Source organism: Piliocolobus tephrosceles, chromosome 20 (assembly GCF_002776525.5).
Source record: "Piliocolobus tephrosceles isolate RC106 chromosome 20, ASM277652v3, whole genome shotgun sequence".
Classification (NCBI taxonomy): domain Eukaryota; kingdom Metazoa; phylum Chordata; class Mammalia; order Primates; family Cercopithecidae; genus Piliocolobus; species Piliocolobus tephrosceles.
This window is the reverse complement of record NC_045453.1, coordinates 10,070,316-10,088,232: the sequence shown is the minus strand read 5'-3', so window position 1 is coordinate 10,088,232 and position 17,917 is coordinate 10,070,316. Positions and strand designations below refer to the sequence as shown.

General features: G+C 41.7%; 1 protein-coding gene across 1 annotated transcript in view; it reads right to left on the bottom strand.

Moving 5' to 3' along the window:
• Positions 1-17,917, bottom strand: part of RPN2 (ribophorin II) — a 62,584-nt gene that overhangs the window by 20,061 nt on the left and 24,606 nt on the right. The window contains exons 5-9 of the mRNA XM_023228002.1: positions 17,639-17,714; positions 16,690-16,824; positions 14,140-14,316; positions 11,438-11,556; positions 7,886-7,991 (exon numbers count right to left, since the gene is read on the bottom strand). Of these exons, the coding sequence (XP_023083770.1) occupies positions 7,886-7,991; positions 11,438-11,556; positions 14,140-14,316; positions 16,690-16,824; positions 17,639-17,714 (613 nt within the window). The remainder of the gene's footprint in view (positions 1-7,885; positions 7,992-11,437; positions 11,557-14,139; positions 14,317-16,689; positions 16,825-17,638; positions 17,715-17,917) is intronic.

The following is a 17,917-nucleotide window of genomic DNA, read 5'->3' as shown; positions in this document are numbered from 1 at the left end:
TTAACTACTCTGCAATCTTCATCAACATTAACTAGATAATTCCCTCGTTATTTTTGTAACTCATTCTCTTAAGAACTCATTCATTTAATTTGTAAATGTGATCTTGAAATCATCATCCCACTGAAATGTCCATAAACAGGAGACTAGCTAAATAAAGAATGATACATGCCTATTATTAATTACCATGGAGCAATTATAAAGAATAGACTAGGCCGGGCGTGGTGGCTCATGCCTGTAATCCCAGCACTTTGGGAGGCAGATCATTTGAGGTCAGGAGTTCGAGACCAGCCTGACCAATATGGCAAAACCCTGTCTCTACTAAAAATACAAAAAAATTAGCCAGACGTGGTGATGCACGCCTGTAGTCCCAGCTACTCGGGAGGCTGGGACAGGAAAATGGTTTGAACCCGGAAGGCGGAGGTTGCAGTGAGCCACGATCACACCACTACACTCCAGCCTGGGCAACAGAGCAAGGCTCCGCCTCAAAAGAAAAAAAAAAAAAAGAATTATGTAAAGTCTTCAATGTCTCCTAATGATAGCGATAAGGAAGCTATCAGCTTTTAGGTTTTCACTTAGAATCCTGGCTCTAAACGCTCAGCACTAACTTAGCCACTAAAGCCCGCTAATCAGGATCCAGCTTCGTGTGTGTTCTAAAGACATCCTGAGCATCCCTCGACAATGCAGACACATGGAGTGAGCAAAGGGCAAACTGCAGTGAACTTGCATCATTCTTGGTTTGCTCTCAGCCCTAAATTAAAAAGCCTTCCTAAGTTACAGCTTTCTTTGTTGCACAAACACCCGTAGGGCTGTTCTTAAATAGGGAACAGTTTAAGACAAATCCTTCTGCTCCTAAAATCTCACTATAAATGGGTCTCTGGAAACACTCAAAAGAAAAGCATTTTCATGCTACTCTTTTAAAGCAAATTTAGAAATAAAAATCGTAACTTTTTCCAAAGCCCTCTTTAAAAAGTTCAGTGTAGGAACCCTGTTGATTAGCTGCTTCTTCCTTCCAACTAACACTACAGGATTCATTTTTATAATAGGAAAGGGACTTATTTCTCTACTTGAAATGCAGCTAAGCCTGCTTTACACTGGATCACGCTATTCCTTTCTCTGCTTGCACCACATGCCATATACATCTCAAAACATGTTCTAATGCCAGGAAATGCAGTCTTTCTGCTGGGAGTAATAACACCCCTGTTTAGCTTATTACTGTCAAAAATGATGGTGCATTAGGGGCAATTAATGTTAATGAAAGCTTCCAAAACCCATGCTTCCCCTGACAGCCAGTCCAATGTCAACGAGGGCCATTACAGGACTTCCACAACAAACCACCGTTAATGCACTCTGACCAATGTCGAGCATCTCCTGGGAGGACAAACAGGACCCAGTGACCTGCTCTGAGGCTCTAAGTGTGACTATTACTGAAATTACAAAGACAATTTGCATATATGGCAAAGGTCAGAGCCGACTCTCTCTCTCTCTCTCTCTCTCTCTCACACACACACACACACACACCTCTAATGTAATAAGGAGGAAGAGAGAAGATTTTGTAATGCTTACTCCATCACTAGGGAGGAAAAGGACAGCAAATGGCCTCAATGGGGGCTTATTATCATTGCATGAACAACAGCTATTAGCCATTTCTGCTATTTTGTACTTAGATAATTTTTCCAACAATCACAGAAACACTTGGACAAACACCAGATTTGATGTTACAAAATGCCAAGCTATTACAGTAATCAAGACGGCGTGGTATTGGCATAAGGACAAAAATACAGATTAATGAAATAGAATTATGAGTCCAGAAATCAACCCTTACATTTATGGTCAAGTGATTCCTACAAGGATGTATGTGCCAAGGCAATTTGTTAGGGAAAGCACAGTCTTTTCAACAAATGGTTCTAGGACAACTGCAAAATAAGACTGGACCCCCTACGTCACACTATACACAAAAATTAACTCACAATGAATCAGAAACCTAAGGGTAAGAGCCAAAAGTATAAAATTCTTTTTATACTTTTGAACACAGCAGTAAATCTTCATAACTTTGGATTAGACAATGGTTTCTTAGACATGACACCTAAAGCACAAACAACAACAACAACATTTTAAAACTGAACTTCATCAAAATTAAAATTTTTTATGCTTCAAAAGACAACATCATGAAAGTGAAAATACAATCTTCAGACTGCGAGAAAATATTTGCAAATCATGTACCTAATAAGGAACCTCTAACCAGAGAAATGCTTACAACTCAAGAATATAAAAAGATAATGAAAAGATAAAGACAAATAAAGATAAATGAAAGGAAATAAGAGGTATATAGATTGTGGAAGGAAGAAAAAAAGACCGAAAACATTTTTTTCAATGGACAATGGATTTGAATGACATTCTTCTAAAGAAGATATACAAGAGACCAATAAGCGCATAAAGAGATACTCAACATTATTACCCATCAGAGAAATGGAAATGAAAACCATAACGAGATACCACTTTATACCCACTACGATGGCTAGAATCAAAAAGTCAGATAATAACAAGTGTTGGTGAGGATACAGTAAAATTGGAACCCTCATACATTGCTGGTAGAAACGTAAAATGGTACAGCTGCTTTGAAAACTTGTTAGTTTCTTGAAAAGTGAAACACTGAGTTACCATATGACGCAAGAATTCTATTCCTAAGCATATACCTGAAAGAACTGTGTTCAAACAAAAAGTTATATACAAATGTTCACAGTAGCATTACTCATAAGAGCCAAAAAGGAGAAATACCTCAAATGTCATTAACTGATGAGTAGGTAAACAAAATGTGATATATCCATACAATGGAATATTATTTTGCCATAAAAAGAAATAAAGTACTAATACATGCTACAACATGGAAGAACCTTAAAAGTATTAGGTTAAGTGAAAAAACAAAAAAGCCAGACACAAAAGGTAACATATTGTATGATTCCATTTATACAAAATGTCCCAAATAGGCAACCAGAGAGAAAGAAAGCAGAGAGTAGGAGGAGAGAACGGGGAGTGACTACTAAAAGACATAACCTTGCTCTCCAGGGTGATAAAAATATTCTGGAATGGCGCTCTGGTAAGGGTTGCACACGTCTGTGAATATACTAAAAACACCAGATTGCCTAGTTTAGTTTTTTTTTTTTTTTTTTGGCAGAGACGGGGTTTTACCATGCTGACCAGGCTCGTCTCGAACTCCTGATCTCAGGCGATCCACTTGCCTTGGCCTCCCAAAGTGCTGGGATTATAGGTGTAAGCCACGCACCCAGTCTTTTTGTGTTTTTGAGACAAGGTCTCACTCTGTTGCCCAGGCTGGAGTGCAGTAGTGTGATCACAGTTCACTGCAGCCTCAAACTCCTAGGCTCAAGGGATCCTCTTGCCTCAGCCTCTCAAGTAGCTGGGACTACAGGTACATGCCACCATACCCGGCTAATTTATTTTTAAATTTTTGGTAGAGATGGGATCTCCCTGTGTTGCCCAAGTTGTCTCTAACTCCTGGGCTCAAGTGATCCTCCCGCCTCAGCCTCCCAAAGTGCTGGGATGCTTGTCTCTAACTCCTGGACTCAAGTGATCATCCCACCTCAGTCTCCCAAAGTGCTGGGATTACAAGCATGGTGGCTCATGCCCAGTTTGAATTACATACTTTAAATTGATAAATTTTATGATATGAGAATTATATCTCAATAAAGCTGTTATTAAATCAATAAATAAAAGCTAAGTCTCGGCCAGGCCTAGTGGCCTGTAATCCCAGGCCTGTAATCACATCTGTAATCCCAGCACTTTCGGAGGCCGAGTGGGGGAGTTGATCACCTGAGGTCAGGAGTTTGAGACCAGCCTGGCCAACATGGCAAAACCCCGTCTCTACTGAAAATACAAAAAAATTAGCCTGGCGTGGTGGTGTGCACCTGTAATCCCAGCTACTCAGGAGGCCGAGGTAGGAGAATCAGTTGAACCCAGGAGGCGGAGGCGGAGGCGGAGGTTGCAGTGAGCCAAGTTTGTGCCACTGCACTCCAGCCTGGACGACAGAGTGCAATTCCGTCTCAAAAAAAAAAAAAAAAAAAAGCTAAGTCTGGAAGATTGCCAAAGTTCTGAAGGGCCCCCACTGTGGGAAAACATCTTTAGATCACTCCATCCTTTTCTTCCTCTAAGTGATGTTAGACGGAAACCAAGCACTGAAAAAATAAGATTTAGGCCGGGCACGGTGGCTCACGCCTGTAATCCTAGCACTTCTGGGCGGATCACAAGGTCAAGAGATCAAGACCATCCTGGCCAACATGGCGAGACCCCATCTCTACTAAAAATACAAAAATTAGCTGGGTGTAGTGGCGCATGCCTATAGTCTCAGCTACTCAGGAGGCTGAGGCAGAAGAATTGCTTGAACCCAGGAGGCAGAGGTTCCAGTGACCCAGGATTGTACCACTGCATTCCAGCCTGGCAACAGAGCGAGACTGTCTCAAAAAAAAAAAAAAAAGAAGAAAAAGATTTAGTTTCCATCCATAGGAGTTCTCAGCCCAGTGAAAAAGCAATGCAGGTGGTGGTTCACGCCTATAATCCCAGTACTTTGGGAGGCAAAGGTGGGCAGATCACTTGAGCCCAGGAGTTCAAGAGCAGCCTGGGCAACATGGCAAAATCCAGTCTCTAGAAAAAAATACTAAAATTATCTGGCATGGTGGTGCATGCCTGTAGTCCCAGCTACCTGGCAGGTTGAGATGGGAGGATCACCTGAGCCCAGTAGGTCAAGGCTGCAGTGAGACATGATCACACCACTGCACTCCAGCCTGGATGGGAAAATGAGACCTTGTCTCAAAAAAAAGAAAGAAAGAAAAAGAAAAAGCAATGCATATAAACAATGGTAATATAGTGCAATAAGTACAACTATAGACAGGGTGTAAAATACTACAGCAACAAAAATGAACTTCGGATAGACCGAAGCCTCAAATATAAGGGGAAAACAACTTAAAAACTGTTCAGAAGACACTGGAGGGCCAGGTGCAGTGGCTCACGCCTGTAATGCCAACATTTTGGGAGGCCAAAGCAGACGGATCATTTGAGGCCAAGAGTTGGAGACCAGCCTGGCCAATATGGCAAAACCCTGTATCTCCTAAAAATGCAAAAATTAGCCGGGTGTGGTGGCACATACCTGTAGTCCCAGCTACTTGGGAGGCTGAGGCAGGAGAATCGCTTGAACCCGGGAGGCAGAGGTTGCAGTGAGCCAAGATCGCGCCACTATACTCTAGCCTGAGTGACAGAGCGAGACTCTGTCTCAAAAACAAATAAAGATAAAAAAAGAAAAAACTAGAGAATATCTTTTTGACTTTGGGGTAACACAGGATTGTCTTAAAGAAGCACAAAAAACACAGTCTAGCAAAAAACTTATATTTTATTTATTTATTTATTTTTTTGAGACAGAGTCTCGCTCTGTTGTCCAGGCTGAAATGCGGTGGTGTGATTTTGGCTCACTGCACCCTCCACCTCCCAGGTTTAAGCGATTCTCCTGCTTCAGCCTCCCAAGTAGCTGGGATTACAGGTGCATGCCACCATGCCCGGCTAATTTTTGTATTTTTAGTAGAGCCAGGATTTTGCTATATTGGCCAGGCTGCTCTTGAACTCCTGGCCTCAAGTGATCCACCCACCTCAGCCTCCCAAAGTGCTGGGATTACAGGCATGAGCCACCTCACCTGGCCCCAGGAAAAGATGCTTAAATTAAGCTTCATTAAAATTAAATTTTGTGCATCAAGAGATGCCATAAAGCAATTCTAGGGGAAGATATCCGATGCTCACAACTAAACATATGTCACTCCCAAAAATCAGTAATAAGACTAACAAGCCAAAAGAAAACCAGGCAAAGATATGAAACAATTCACTAGAAAGGAAACCTAATTGGCTAATAAATACAAAAAAAAAGATGTTTAACTTTACCAGTAACCAAGGAAAGACATTAAAACAAGATACCTTTTCATATGCATCAGATTATCAAAACCTAAAAATACCAAATATTGGTACGAATATGGAGAAAAGAGCAATTTGGTGACTGTAACAACAAAAGACTCATGGAAAAGACAGTCAGAGGTGGGATCAATAGGACCTGGTAACTGCCTAGAAGGTAGAAGTCACAAGAAAGGAAGGGGTTAAGAACTGTGAGGTATAAGCCTGGCATTTAAGATGGACTGGCAGTAGAGGGAAGGAGGTTTCAAGAAAAAAAAAAAAAAAAAACAGAACTTTCCTTTTAATATGTTCAGTTGCAAATAAGTCCTCTTAACGTAGGAAACTAACATTAAAACAATGTGGATTTGAAAGGATCAAGGCACACTCCACAATGGTTTCTATCCATAGTGAACGGACTAGGATCAGATGTCTCACGCTCAAAAGGTCAACACATGAGGTGGACAGATTCGAGTTCCAGAAAACATCTTCCTTTCTGCCAAACTTCAAATGCAAGTGTTGAATCTATCTATGGGAAGTAATGCCCCATTTTTGAAAAGGTCAAACTTTCTAGCTGTTACTTCTGTCATTAAAAGAAAGCAAGTGTCACAGGAGCCAATTTGAGGAGCTCTCCAAAGGCCAAACCTGGGATAAAATGAGCAACAAGATAAATGACAGTCATGGATCACAATGTATATAGTAAAATAAATATCCATGATGCAATTATTGTAAACATATGAATTATAGATAATATATTACATTATAAACATGTTATGATAAAGAATTATTATAGTTATAAACAAATAAACAGGATAAAAAACAGTTATTTTCTTACAGTATTCCAATTTTAAAAATGTAGAACCAATGAAAGAGAAAATCACCCTCTGGCAAACACCACAGTAATAACTATTACAGACAAGATCATGAAGATACTTACAGAGTCTCAAAGTATTACCCCACAAGACACTTAAATACAAGCAGAAAAACAGCAACTTTACAGCAGAGAAACCTAGCACACAATCACCTTACTCAAGTGATCAAGGTTAACATTACCTGTAATGAGACATATCAACATCATATACTTCATGCTCTGAGTAGGGCAGAGCATTACTTTTGGGATAGAACTGAGGAAAATGCATGACCAGAATCTGATCATGAAGAAACATCAGACAAACACAAATTGAGAGACATTCTACAAATTGAGAGCCAGTCCTCTTCAAGCGTCAAGGTCATGAAAGACAAAGAAACCATCTTAAATTGGAAGTAAGAAAGTAGAAAAATGTGTAACTCATCTTAAATAAACTTCTATCTAAAAAGATTACAATGAAAGCCACGGCGCCAGACGGGGTAAATTTCAATTAGCTGGGAAAAATACTCATGTGAACTACCTCATTCTCACAAAGCATCAGGTATATAAGGCTTTCTATCCTTAAAGCTACTTTGACCTTTAACCCAGCTACAGTTAGCTAAACATCTGAAACACAGTTCATTATGAAAAATTACTGATTTTCTTTTATCCTTTACCCAAATAGCTTCATTATAGTGTTATATATGTGTCATTTGATGCTTTTTGTCATCTACTTGGCATCAAGCACTTTTCTAAACCCACCAAAGCCTATCACACAAAACACTTTAACAGTTTAAGCCTCGGTGGAATTATGGGTGATTTTTATTTTTTCCACTAACTAAATTTCAAGTAAGATAGTAATGCTAAATTATAATGGAAAATGAAAAACTTACAAATAAAATTCACTATGACCAAGTTCTTGAGTTACTGCCTTGGCTAAGTCTGTCAAACAGCAAAGATTGAATGCAGCCCTCGCTCCACATAAACGCATTAGCTTGGTTGTAGATAAAAGTCAACATACCAGACGATTAATACAGTGTCAGTTTGGCCATTTCCTTGGATATACTAACATGGCAATGGGAAGGAAAGAAAAATACCTACCTCTACGGTATTTGCAATGTAACGGTTGTCACCTTCAACTTTGACAAGGAAGTCATAATACCCACTGGCAAATTTGACGTTCATGAAGTTTAGTTCAAAAACATCCCTGTTAAGAATGACAACAGGCTTAGCAAGAACTCAGGTAGGAAAGTCATGGATGTAACAAACACGAGCCACAAAATGTGTCCGGAAGACTGTTCAAGGCTAGCCCACTCCTTCTTTTTTTGACTTCCTACCCCACTTGGGCAATCTCATGCTTATTTTATTTTATTTATTTTGAGACAGGTTGTCACTTTTATTTTATTTTGAGATAGGTTCTCACTCTGTCACCCAGGCTGGAGTACAGTGGCGCGATCACAGCTCACCACAGCCTCAAACTCCTAGGCTCAATTGATCCTCCCACCTCAGCCTCTCCAAAAGTTGGGATGGCAGGCACACCCCATCACGACCAGATAATTTTGGGGTTTTTTTGTAGAGACAGGGTCCTGAGAACAAGTGATCCACATGCCTTAGCCTCCCTAAGTGCAGGCTGGGGCATGAGCCACCGTGCCCAGTCCTCATGCTTAATCACAGATTGGAATGTGGAGAAAAGTATCTAAAATGAACACCCCTAGGTTTCCAACATTTTCTTTTCCTGTTACTCCCACCACTCCTAAAATTCAAACTCCTTCTGGTTGCTTTCCACAGTGTAATGTAAAATTGGGAAGTTTTTTTTACAGTATGATCCCAATTATGTTTCACAATGACAACAACAAAAATGTAGAAGAAAATACTCCAAAATGTACAAAGGTTGGTGTACGATAGTATAATTGTGGCTAATTTTTTGGTATAATTTCTACCTTTCCGTGCTTATGATTAAGAAATGCATTTTCTCTCTAAAACTGAAAACTCCTGATCTCAATAACTTACAAACTAATTTAACACTTCAAAAAGTTCTATACAGGGCCAGTGGCTCACGCCTGTAATCCTAGCACTTTGGGAGGCCAAGGCAGGTGGGTCACTTTAGGTTAGGGGTTCAGAACCAGCCTGGGCAACATGGTGAAACCCCATCCCTACTACAAATAAAAAAAATTAGCCGGGCGTGGTGGTAGATGCCTGTAATTCCAGCTAATTGGGAGGCTGAGGCAGGAGAATTCCTTGTACCTGGGAGGCAGAAGTTGCAGTGAACTGAGATCACGCCACTGCACTCCAGCACAGGCAACAGAGTGAGACTGTCTCAAAAAAAAAAAAAAAAGAAAAAAAGAAAAAGCAGTTAGCTGGGAAAAACACTAATTCATATAAAAATTGACCCTTAATTTTTTTCTTTTAGAGACAGGTCTTACTATGTTGCCCAGACTGATCTTAAGCTCCTCAGTTCAAATGATCTTCCTGCGTCAACCTCTAAGTAGCTGGGACTACAAGTACCTGCTACTGTGCCCAGCTTTACCTTTAATTTTTTGTTTTTGTTTTTGAGACAGAGTCCCTCTCTGTTCCCAGGCTAGAGTGATATGGTATGATCATGGTTCACTACAGCCTAGACCTCCCAGCCTCAAGCGATCCTCCCACCTCAGCCTCCCAAGTAGCCAGAACTATAGGCGAGCCAGTAAATTGGGTCTTAGTTTTTAAAACATTACATAGCAGTAATATGCAGTCATTGAAAATCATTGTAAAGGCTGGGCATGGTGGCTCACACGTGTAATCCCAGCACTTTGGAAGCTATTTAATCCTATAAAAAGAAGTTTGCGTTTGGGAGGCCAAGGTGGGTGGATCACGAGGTCAGGAGATTGAGACCATCCTGGCTAACACGGTGAAACCCCATCTCTACTAAAAATACAAAAAATTAGCCGGGCGTGGTGGCAGGCGCCTGTAGTCCCAGCTACTCGGGAGGCTGAGGCAGGAGAATGGCGTGAACCCGGGAGGCAGAGCTTGCAGTGAGCTGAGATCCGGCCACTGCACCCCAGCCTGGGTGACAGAGCGAGACTCCGCCTCAAAAAAAAAATAAAAAAAGAAGTTTGTGGTACATTGTTACATATAAAGCATATCCTGATTTTTTTTTTTTAAATAGAGATGGAGCCTCACTCTGTCACCCAGGCTGGAGAGCAATGGCGCCATCTCAGCTCACTGCCAACCTCTGCCGCCCGGGTTGAAGCGATTCTCTTGTCTCAGCCTCCAAAGAAGCTGGGACTATAGGCGTGTGCCACGACGTCTAATTTTTTGTATTTTTAGTAGAGATGGGTTTTCGCCATGTTGACCAGGCTGTTTTTGTACTCCTGACTTCAAGTGATCCACCCACCTCAGCCTCCCAAAGTGCTGGGATTACAGGTGTGAGCCACTACACCCGGCCCCCATCTCTAATTTTTAAAAAAAATTTTTAAAAAGGCCAGGTGCAGTGGCTCACGCCTGTAATCCCAGCACTTTGGAAGGCTGAGGTGGGTTGATCACTTGAGGTCAGGAGTTCAGGATCAGCCTGGTCAACACGGTGAAACCCCACCTCTACCAAAAATATAAAAATTAGCCAGCCATGGTGACACATAACTGTAATCCCAGCTACTCGGGAGGCTGAGGCAGGAGAATCGCTTGAACCTGGGAGGCAGAGGTTGCAGCGAGCTGAGATCACACCACTGCACTCCAGCCTGGGTGACAGAGCAAGACTCTATCTCAAAAAATAAATAAACACATAAATAAATAAAAATTACAGATGGGGTCTTGCTATGTTGCCCAGGCTGGTCTCAAACTCCTGGGCTCAAGCAATCCACCTGCCTCAGTCTCCTAAAGGGCTGGGGTTACACATGTGAGCTCCATGCCTGGCCCTTAACTGAATTTTAAAAATTTATTTACATACATAGAAAAAAGACTGTCAAAAAATTATAAAATGTTAGCAAGGCCAGGCACAGTGGCTTATGCTTGTAATCTCAGCACTTAGGGAGGCCAAGGCAGGTGGGTCACCTGAGGTCAGGAGTTCGAAACCAGCCTGGCCAACAATGATGAAACCCTGTCTCTACTAAAAATACAAAAAATTAGCCGGGCATGGTGGCAGGCACCTGTAATCCCAGCTAGTCGGGAGGCTGAGGCAGGAGAATTGCTTGAATCCAGGAGGCAGAGTTTGTGGTGAGCTGAGATTGCACCATTGCACTCCAGTCTGGGCAACAAGAGCAAAACTCCGCCTCAAAAAAAAAAAAAAAAGTTAGCAAAAGTTATCTCTGAATGGTAGAATTATGGGTGAGTTACATTTTCTTTTTTGTGCTTTTCTGTATTTTTCCTATAATAAACATTTATCAGAAAAAAAATCGATAAATATTAAATTTTAAAATAGCTACTTATATCACGACAAGACTGAGCCAACTAGAAATAGAGAATGGAACAGTAAAACCAAATGATCTTAATTTTAAAAATCATTTTCTTATATTTAATTGTAGGCTTTTGATACCAGTAGATCAAATTTACCTAACTGAAACTTCGGTAAATTTGGTTTTATGATCATGGTGACATCCACATTAATCTGTTACGCTGGCTGCAGGCTAACTTTCCAAAACAAAGAGGTCAGCACCCTGCCAAAACATGGTCAAGACTTACCCTACAGGGGTGAAGGATGTCTTCTGGAGGACAGTGGCTCTGGAAGCAACGGATTTAGCATGTTCTAGTTTAACAGTGGCCTGAGTCAGAGGCTGAGACAAAACATTGGTGACTTGCAACTGGAAATAAATAAAAAATTATTTGTTACAACAAAGGCTACAGGAGCAGAGAATTTTGTTACTGGGGTGCTTTATCTATAGGTCGTAAGCTCTGCAGGAGAGCAAACCTCCTGCTTTGGGAAATCTTCACAGACCTTGGGTCTGCTGCCTAATCCTAAAATGGATGATTACAGGTGTGAGTCACCACACCTGGTCAATATATTTCCTTCTTTCTGATTCCTTATTCTATCCACTCTGCTACAGAATCTTTAAAAGAATTTATCAGACCGGGCATGGTGGCTCATGCCTGTAATTGCAGTGCTTTGGGAGGCTGAGTCAGGAGGATCACTTGATGCCAGGAGTTCAAGACCAACGTGGGCAACATGGCAAGACCCCATTTCTACCAACAAAAAAAAAAGTTTTTTAAATTAAAAAATTAGCTGGGCATGGTGTCATGTGCTTATAGTCCCAGATACTCAGGAGGTTGAGGCAGGAGGATTGCTTGAGCCCAAGAGTTAGCATGAGCTATGACTGTGCCACTATACTCCAGCCTAGGAAACAGAGGGAAACCCTGTCTCTGAAAAAGAAAAAAATAAATGCCTCAGCCAGGCTGGGTGCAGTGGCTCATGCCTGTAACTGCAGTACGTTGGAAGGCCAAGATGAGAGTGATTATCATTTAAGGCCAGGAGTTTGGGACCAGCCTGGGCAACACAGTGAGACCTTGTCTCTACCAAACAAATAAATAAATAAATCAGCCAGAAAAATACTCTAGGATGGTACCAGCAATGGGGAAATTACAGAAATATGGATAACATTAATAACTATCATTTGTTGAAAGTCAACTATATGCATATACCAGGCTAGGCCCTTTACATATATTCTCCTATCAATTGTATGACACAGATCGAATAATCCTTATTGCACAGGTGAAGAAACAAGCCATAAGAGGTTAAGGGCCTGCCAAAGGTCACATGGCCGGTTAAGCAGTTGAGCCAGGACTCAAACCATCTATTTAGTTTCCGAGTCAATTATTTTTCCACTTTGTCCTCTTAGCCCCTCTTGACTCACAGCAAACTATGTTCATCGGGTTACTTTCTACCCAAGTCTTTGTTGAGGGTATACGAGTTGTATGTAGGGAGAAAATGGGCAATTTTGAAGAACAGGGTACTTGCTCAGGAGGATATCTGCAGGGGCTACCAAAGTAGATCTAATGGGACAGACAGGACTGTCCTAAGTGGAAACCCAACACTTAGACATAAATAAAATGCTAATTTCTCATGAAGATCTTAGCTTATCACTGGTTCCCAAACAACAGTAACAAAATGCCTCATTTGAGATGAAAGTTCTAAGCATATTCAAGATCTGTGCATTTGCTCTGTTCAAAGAGTTAACACAAAGAAGAAATCTATGCTTACTGCTGAGTGAAAGGGAGGACTGTGCTATAAAGAGGCAAAAAGCTATCCCATCAGGACCAGGGAAGAAGAGAACGGATCAACCATAAACACCAGAATTACTTGAGAATTAAAACAGCTGTCGTAAAATAATATAGTTAGAAATTTTGGGTACTGGAGGAAGTCCATGCTGCAGTGGGCCATGATCGTGCCATGGCACCCCAGCCTGCATGACACAGCGAGACCCTGTCCAAAAAAACAAAACAAAACCAAAAAATACGACAAAGAAAGTTTGGTATTGGGAAATGCATTTTAGAAGCAAGACTTCTCTATACATCTGGAGTTACAGACCTAGAAATGCAATATTCCTGCACTTATTGAAAGCCTGTACTTTTTTTTTTTGAGACAGGGTCTCGCTCTGTCACCAGGCTAGAGTGCAATGCCGCAATCTCGGCTCACTGCAACCTCCGCCTGCTGGGTTCAAGCGATTCTCCTGCCTTAGCCTCCCGAGTAGCTGGGACTACAGGTGCACGCCACCACGCCCTGCTAATTTTTGTATTCTTAGTAGAGACGGGGTTTCACCATATTGGCCAAGATGGTCTCAATCTCTTGATCTCATGATCCGCCCGCCTCGGCCTCTCAAAGTGCTGAGCCACTATGCCCAGCCAAGCCTGTACTATTTAAAATCCTCTAGGGAGAGGCCAGGCACGGTGGCTCATACCTGTAATCTCAGCACTTTGGGAGGCTAGTTCAAGGCCAGCCTGGCCAACATGGCAAAACCCCATCTCTACTAAAAATACAAAAATTAGCCAGACATGGTGGTGTGTGCCTGTGATCCCAGCTACTTGGGAGACTGAGGCACAAGAATCACTTGAACTCAGGAGGTGGAGGCAGCAGTGAACCAAAGTCATGCCACTACTCTCCAGCCTGGGTGACAGAGCAAGACTCTGTCTCAAAAAAAGCAATAAAAATTAAAATTAAAAATCCTCTAGAAAAAGAAAAAAAATTTTTAAATAGATTTGAAGGGTTCTGTGGCTAGTTCACCCAGTGGTCATGTCTCCATTTCAAGGCTCAGGGTAATGAGCCTTGCCCTCCACTTAATGGGTATGTCCTTGTAAGGGCTACAATTGGCTGTGACCATAGTCCCGATTTCTGAAAGCCTTCCACTAGGAATTACAATCAGAAGGGCACACTTTGGGGATGAATGTCTTACCCTCAGGATAGCCTGTTCGTGAGTGTCAGAAGCAGAGCCCTCGGGCACAACCACAACTGGCACGTGGTAGTGATTATGGGAGAGCACAGCAGCCGCTGAGGCCACACTGAAGGCTTCGGAGAGGGACTCAAAGTTCTTCTTGCTGAAGATTGCGTTCATCAGCTGGATGACCTGATCCTGAAAGAAACACGAAATGCAGCTGTTTCTCTTCCTCTGCTGGGAAGGTGGGAGGGCCACTGCTGTAGAGGAAAGTCACTCCTTATCTGTTTCAGGTGTTCACATGGGAGGTCTTTTGGTCATTGATCCAAATTCGTAGATGGAAAAAACACAAATATTCTGCATTTAAACTTAGAACTTGGATGTGGTTGTTTTTTTCCCATCTTCCGTTATAAACTGAAATTCATGATTTGTCAGTTATTTAATAAGTGCTTACTACACAGGCCAGGCGCGGAGACTTATGCCTATAATCCCAGCACTTTGGGAGGCCAAGGCGGGTGGATCACTTGAGGTCAGGAGTTCGAGACCAGTCTGGCCAACATAGTGAAAAACCCCATCTCTACTAAAAATACCAAAATTAGCCAGGCAAGGTGGCATGCGCCTATAACCCCATCTACTCAAGAGGCTGAGGCATGAGAACTGCTTGAACCCGGGAGGCGGAGGTTGCAGTGAGCCAAGATCGCACCACTGCACTCCAACCTGGACGACAGAGAAAGACTGTCTGAAAAAAAAAATCATAATAATGCTTACTACACAAATGCAGGGTACTTCCAGATAACTACTGAGATATGAAACTATATTATGAAATACATATAATAGTAATTATTTGTTAAATGTCTATATACACCAGGCATCATGATAGGTGCTTTACATGCATTAACTCAAAATTTAACAAAAACTATAAAAGACTGGTATTATCAATGTTTCCCAAAAAACGAAACTGAGGCTAAAGGAGGCTAAGTAACTTCTGCAAGTTACAACAACATTAGCAAGACCAACATTCAATTGTAGGATTGTTTGTCTCCGAAGTCCTTCTACAAGAAAATCTGTTCTTTCCTGGTTCCCATTATCCTCCCAGCTAAACTACCTTTCCTCCCAACCTACTTGTAAGCAGTACGTTGAGGCAAAGTTTTTATTTATAACACCAAACGTTATAGCTAAAATGTACATTAAAAAGAAACTAAAATAACTCTCCATTAAGAACTAATGGGCTGCTTAGAGGAGAAAACTAAAAGCAGTTTTTTTAAAAAAAGTGGAACCTAAAAGGCATTACTAAAATTCTGGAGGTTGTTTGCTTAGGAGGAAACATTTTCCCCTTCAATCAGTTTTGTTTTTTAAAATCTACCATCCAACCGAAGAGCTCTCTTATTCCTGACAGTGTTATTCACAGTCAACATGAAAGAATTTTCTTTAATTGGACCAATTATAATTTTCCATCACTAGGCTGCTGACATGTTAAAATGGGTGACTGTTCACCAGAACTGTTATGTCAAAAGCAGTGACAGCGAAATTACTCCAGCCAAGTACCTGGTTAGCAGCAGCTTGCAAATAAAGGAAGAAAATGTTTAAGTTGTATATGTACAATATCGTTAATTCATCTACTTTACTGTGTATAGGACAATCAGCAAACAATCTGTACCCCAAGACCCCACACTCTTGCACTTTCACCCGTAACAGAAATTAAAAGGGAGTATATTTCTAGACCTGCTACACTTAGAACAAAGGAAGAGACACAAAAAGAATGCAAACACTTGAATAACTTATTTGACCATATCCTCTGGAGAAAATATGAAATTAATTCCAATTATCCAGATAGATAATTATTTACTTAAAGAAACTTGGCACAAAACTTGTAATGCATAAAGAAATGAAAAGTTCTCACTTAAAACCCAAATCTCTCCTCCTAAAATTTAAATAAAAGCAGCTTGTATTTTAAGGACTTTAGATTAAGGGCTGGTAACTTCTCACAGACAAGGGGTACAAAGACGGTCCTGCTCAAAAAGACTTCCCACATGCATTCCAACTAAAGGTTCTTTCAGGTTAACAACCTCCTCTTGAGAAAAAGAATGAACTCTTGGCGGATGTGTGATAGACACACATGCCTCTCAGTGAACTATGTCCACCAGCAAAGATTAGCTAAGATTTAGCCGTTGCTGAGGATAATGGGGAAGGGAGGAGAAGCAATTATGAGCCCAGGGAAGGATGTGAATGGGCCACCAGAGTGGAAAGCATTCAGGAGACAAGCAGAAAGGGGTATTGGGAAGAAAGGGAGACCAAACAGGAGTAATACACGTGGCTTCCTTGATATTACCTCGTGGCATGTACATACCCCATTTAAAGCAAGTGTGGTTTGTTTACATGTCTGTCTCACTAGCAACCCATTTCTTGAAGACAGGCATTACATCTATTTCTCATTCTTAATCCCTAACCCAGGACACTGAGTGACAACATCCCAAGGTATGTCTGAACATTCCTCTCTAATAAAAGCTATCCTTAGCAGATAAAGCTGATGACCCCTTTGGGTTTCATGCCTGAAAACTGTTAGATGGGTACCTCCTTAATGGATGGCTCAGTCCCCACATGATCCATGAGCTTGTAGGTGGCAGCCACAAATAACGCTGTTGTTTCCAGTCCTTCTTCAAACTGGAGATACACGCCCCCCAGTTCATCCAGGCGAGCAACAAGGTCCTGCCATAACAAAACAGAAACATGCTGGATGTCAAGTAACAGCAGAAATGAGATGCACAAACCACTGTCAACCCCACTGCAGACAGCTTCGTGACATCTCTCACTCTAAATCTGAAGACCATCTTAGTTACTTAATACTTTCTCAAAAATGGTCCTTAGGCAGAGTAAAGTATATCAAACAGACATTTGAGGAGAGCAGTGTCTTCTGCACTTCTGGGAGGGTTCCTTCCTTGGCCCCATGTATGCAGGCCCAAGCCCAGGAGTCATGGCAGGGAAGGCTCCAGCTACTTTGGGTGGAAGGCCAGTGGGCCAGGCTGCCGTGCATCCAGGAAGCATCATGACACAGATCCATCTGTGTATTCCGTGGCCATCCATCTGAATACAACCTACAAAGCATGGCGTTTCCCAGAATTTCTTAATGCTCCACAAGACAAAGAGAGACACACTGCTCTCCTAGGCAACATGACTAGGCAACCAACGTGTCTGTGAAGCATCCAGTGAAAACACCATCAGGACTGCTTGTCACCCCTGCCAGGCAGTCCATGAAAGAGGCCCTAGAGAAGCATGATATTCTGGACAAAGGCAAGGATAGAGCAATAATAAAAACCACCATCACCACGTCCTGAGCACCTATTATGTAATAGGTACAAATATTGCTTAGGACACAGTACCCTAATACAAAGAACACAAGTGTGCCATGGATATAAGAAGCAATGTAACTGATCCTAACAGATCATGCATGGCTATCTGCAAGACTCTTCTACAGGGTATCAAAGATAGGAGCTGGGAAATGTATTTGGCAAAAGATTCACACCTCAATCTCCTCTACGATGCTCCTCAGGTCAGCCTGCTGGGACAGGTGGGATGCTGTCTGCAGAGCCTGGACCGTTCTGGAAGGTAAAGAGTAGAACCCCAATGAATGGCAAGTCTTCTTTCATCTACTCATCCCTTCCCGTACTTAGATACTTTCACAAATACCCCACTCTTGTTCTTTAGAAGTACAAGTTGGTCTCAGCCTTTAAGGAGTTTACTTATAATCCAGTTAGGACAGGTATGACAAAACCTGGAAAAGATCATCACAGCTGAGAAGGCA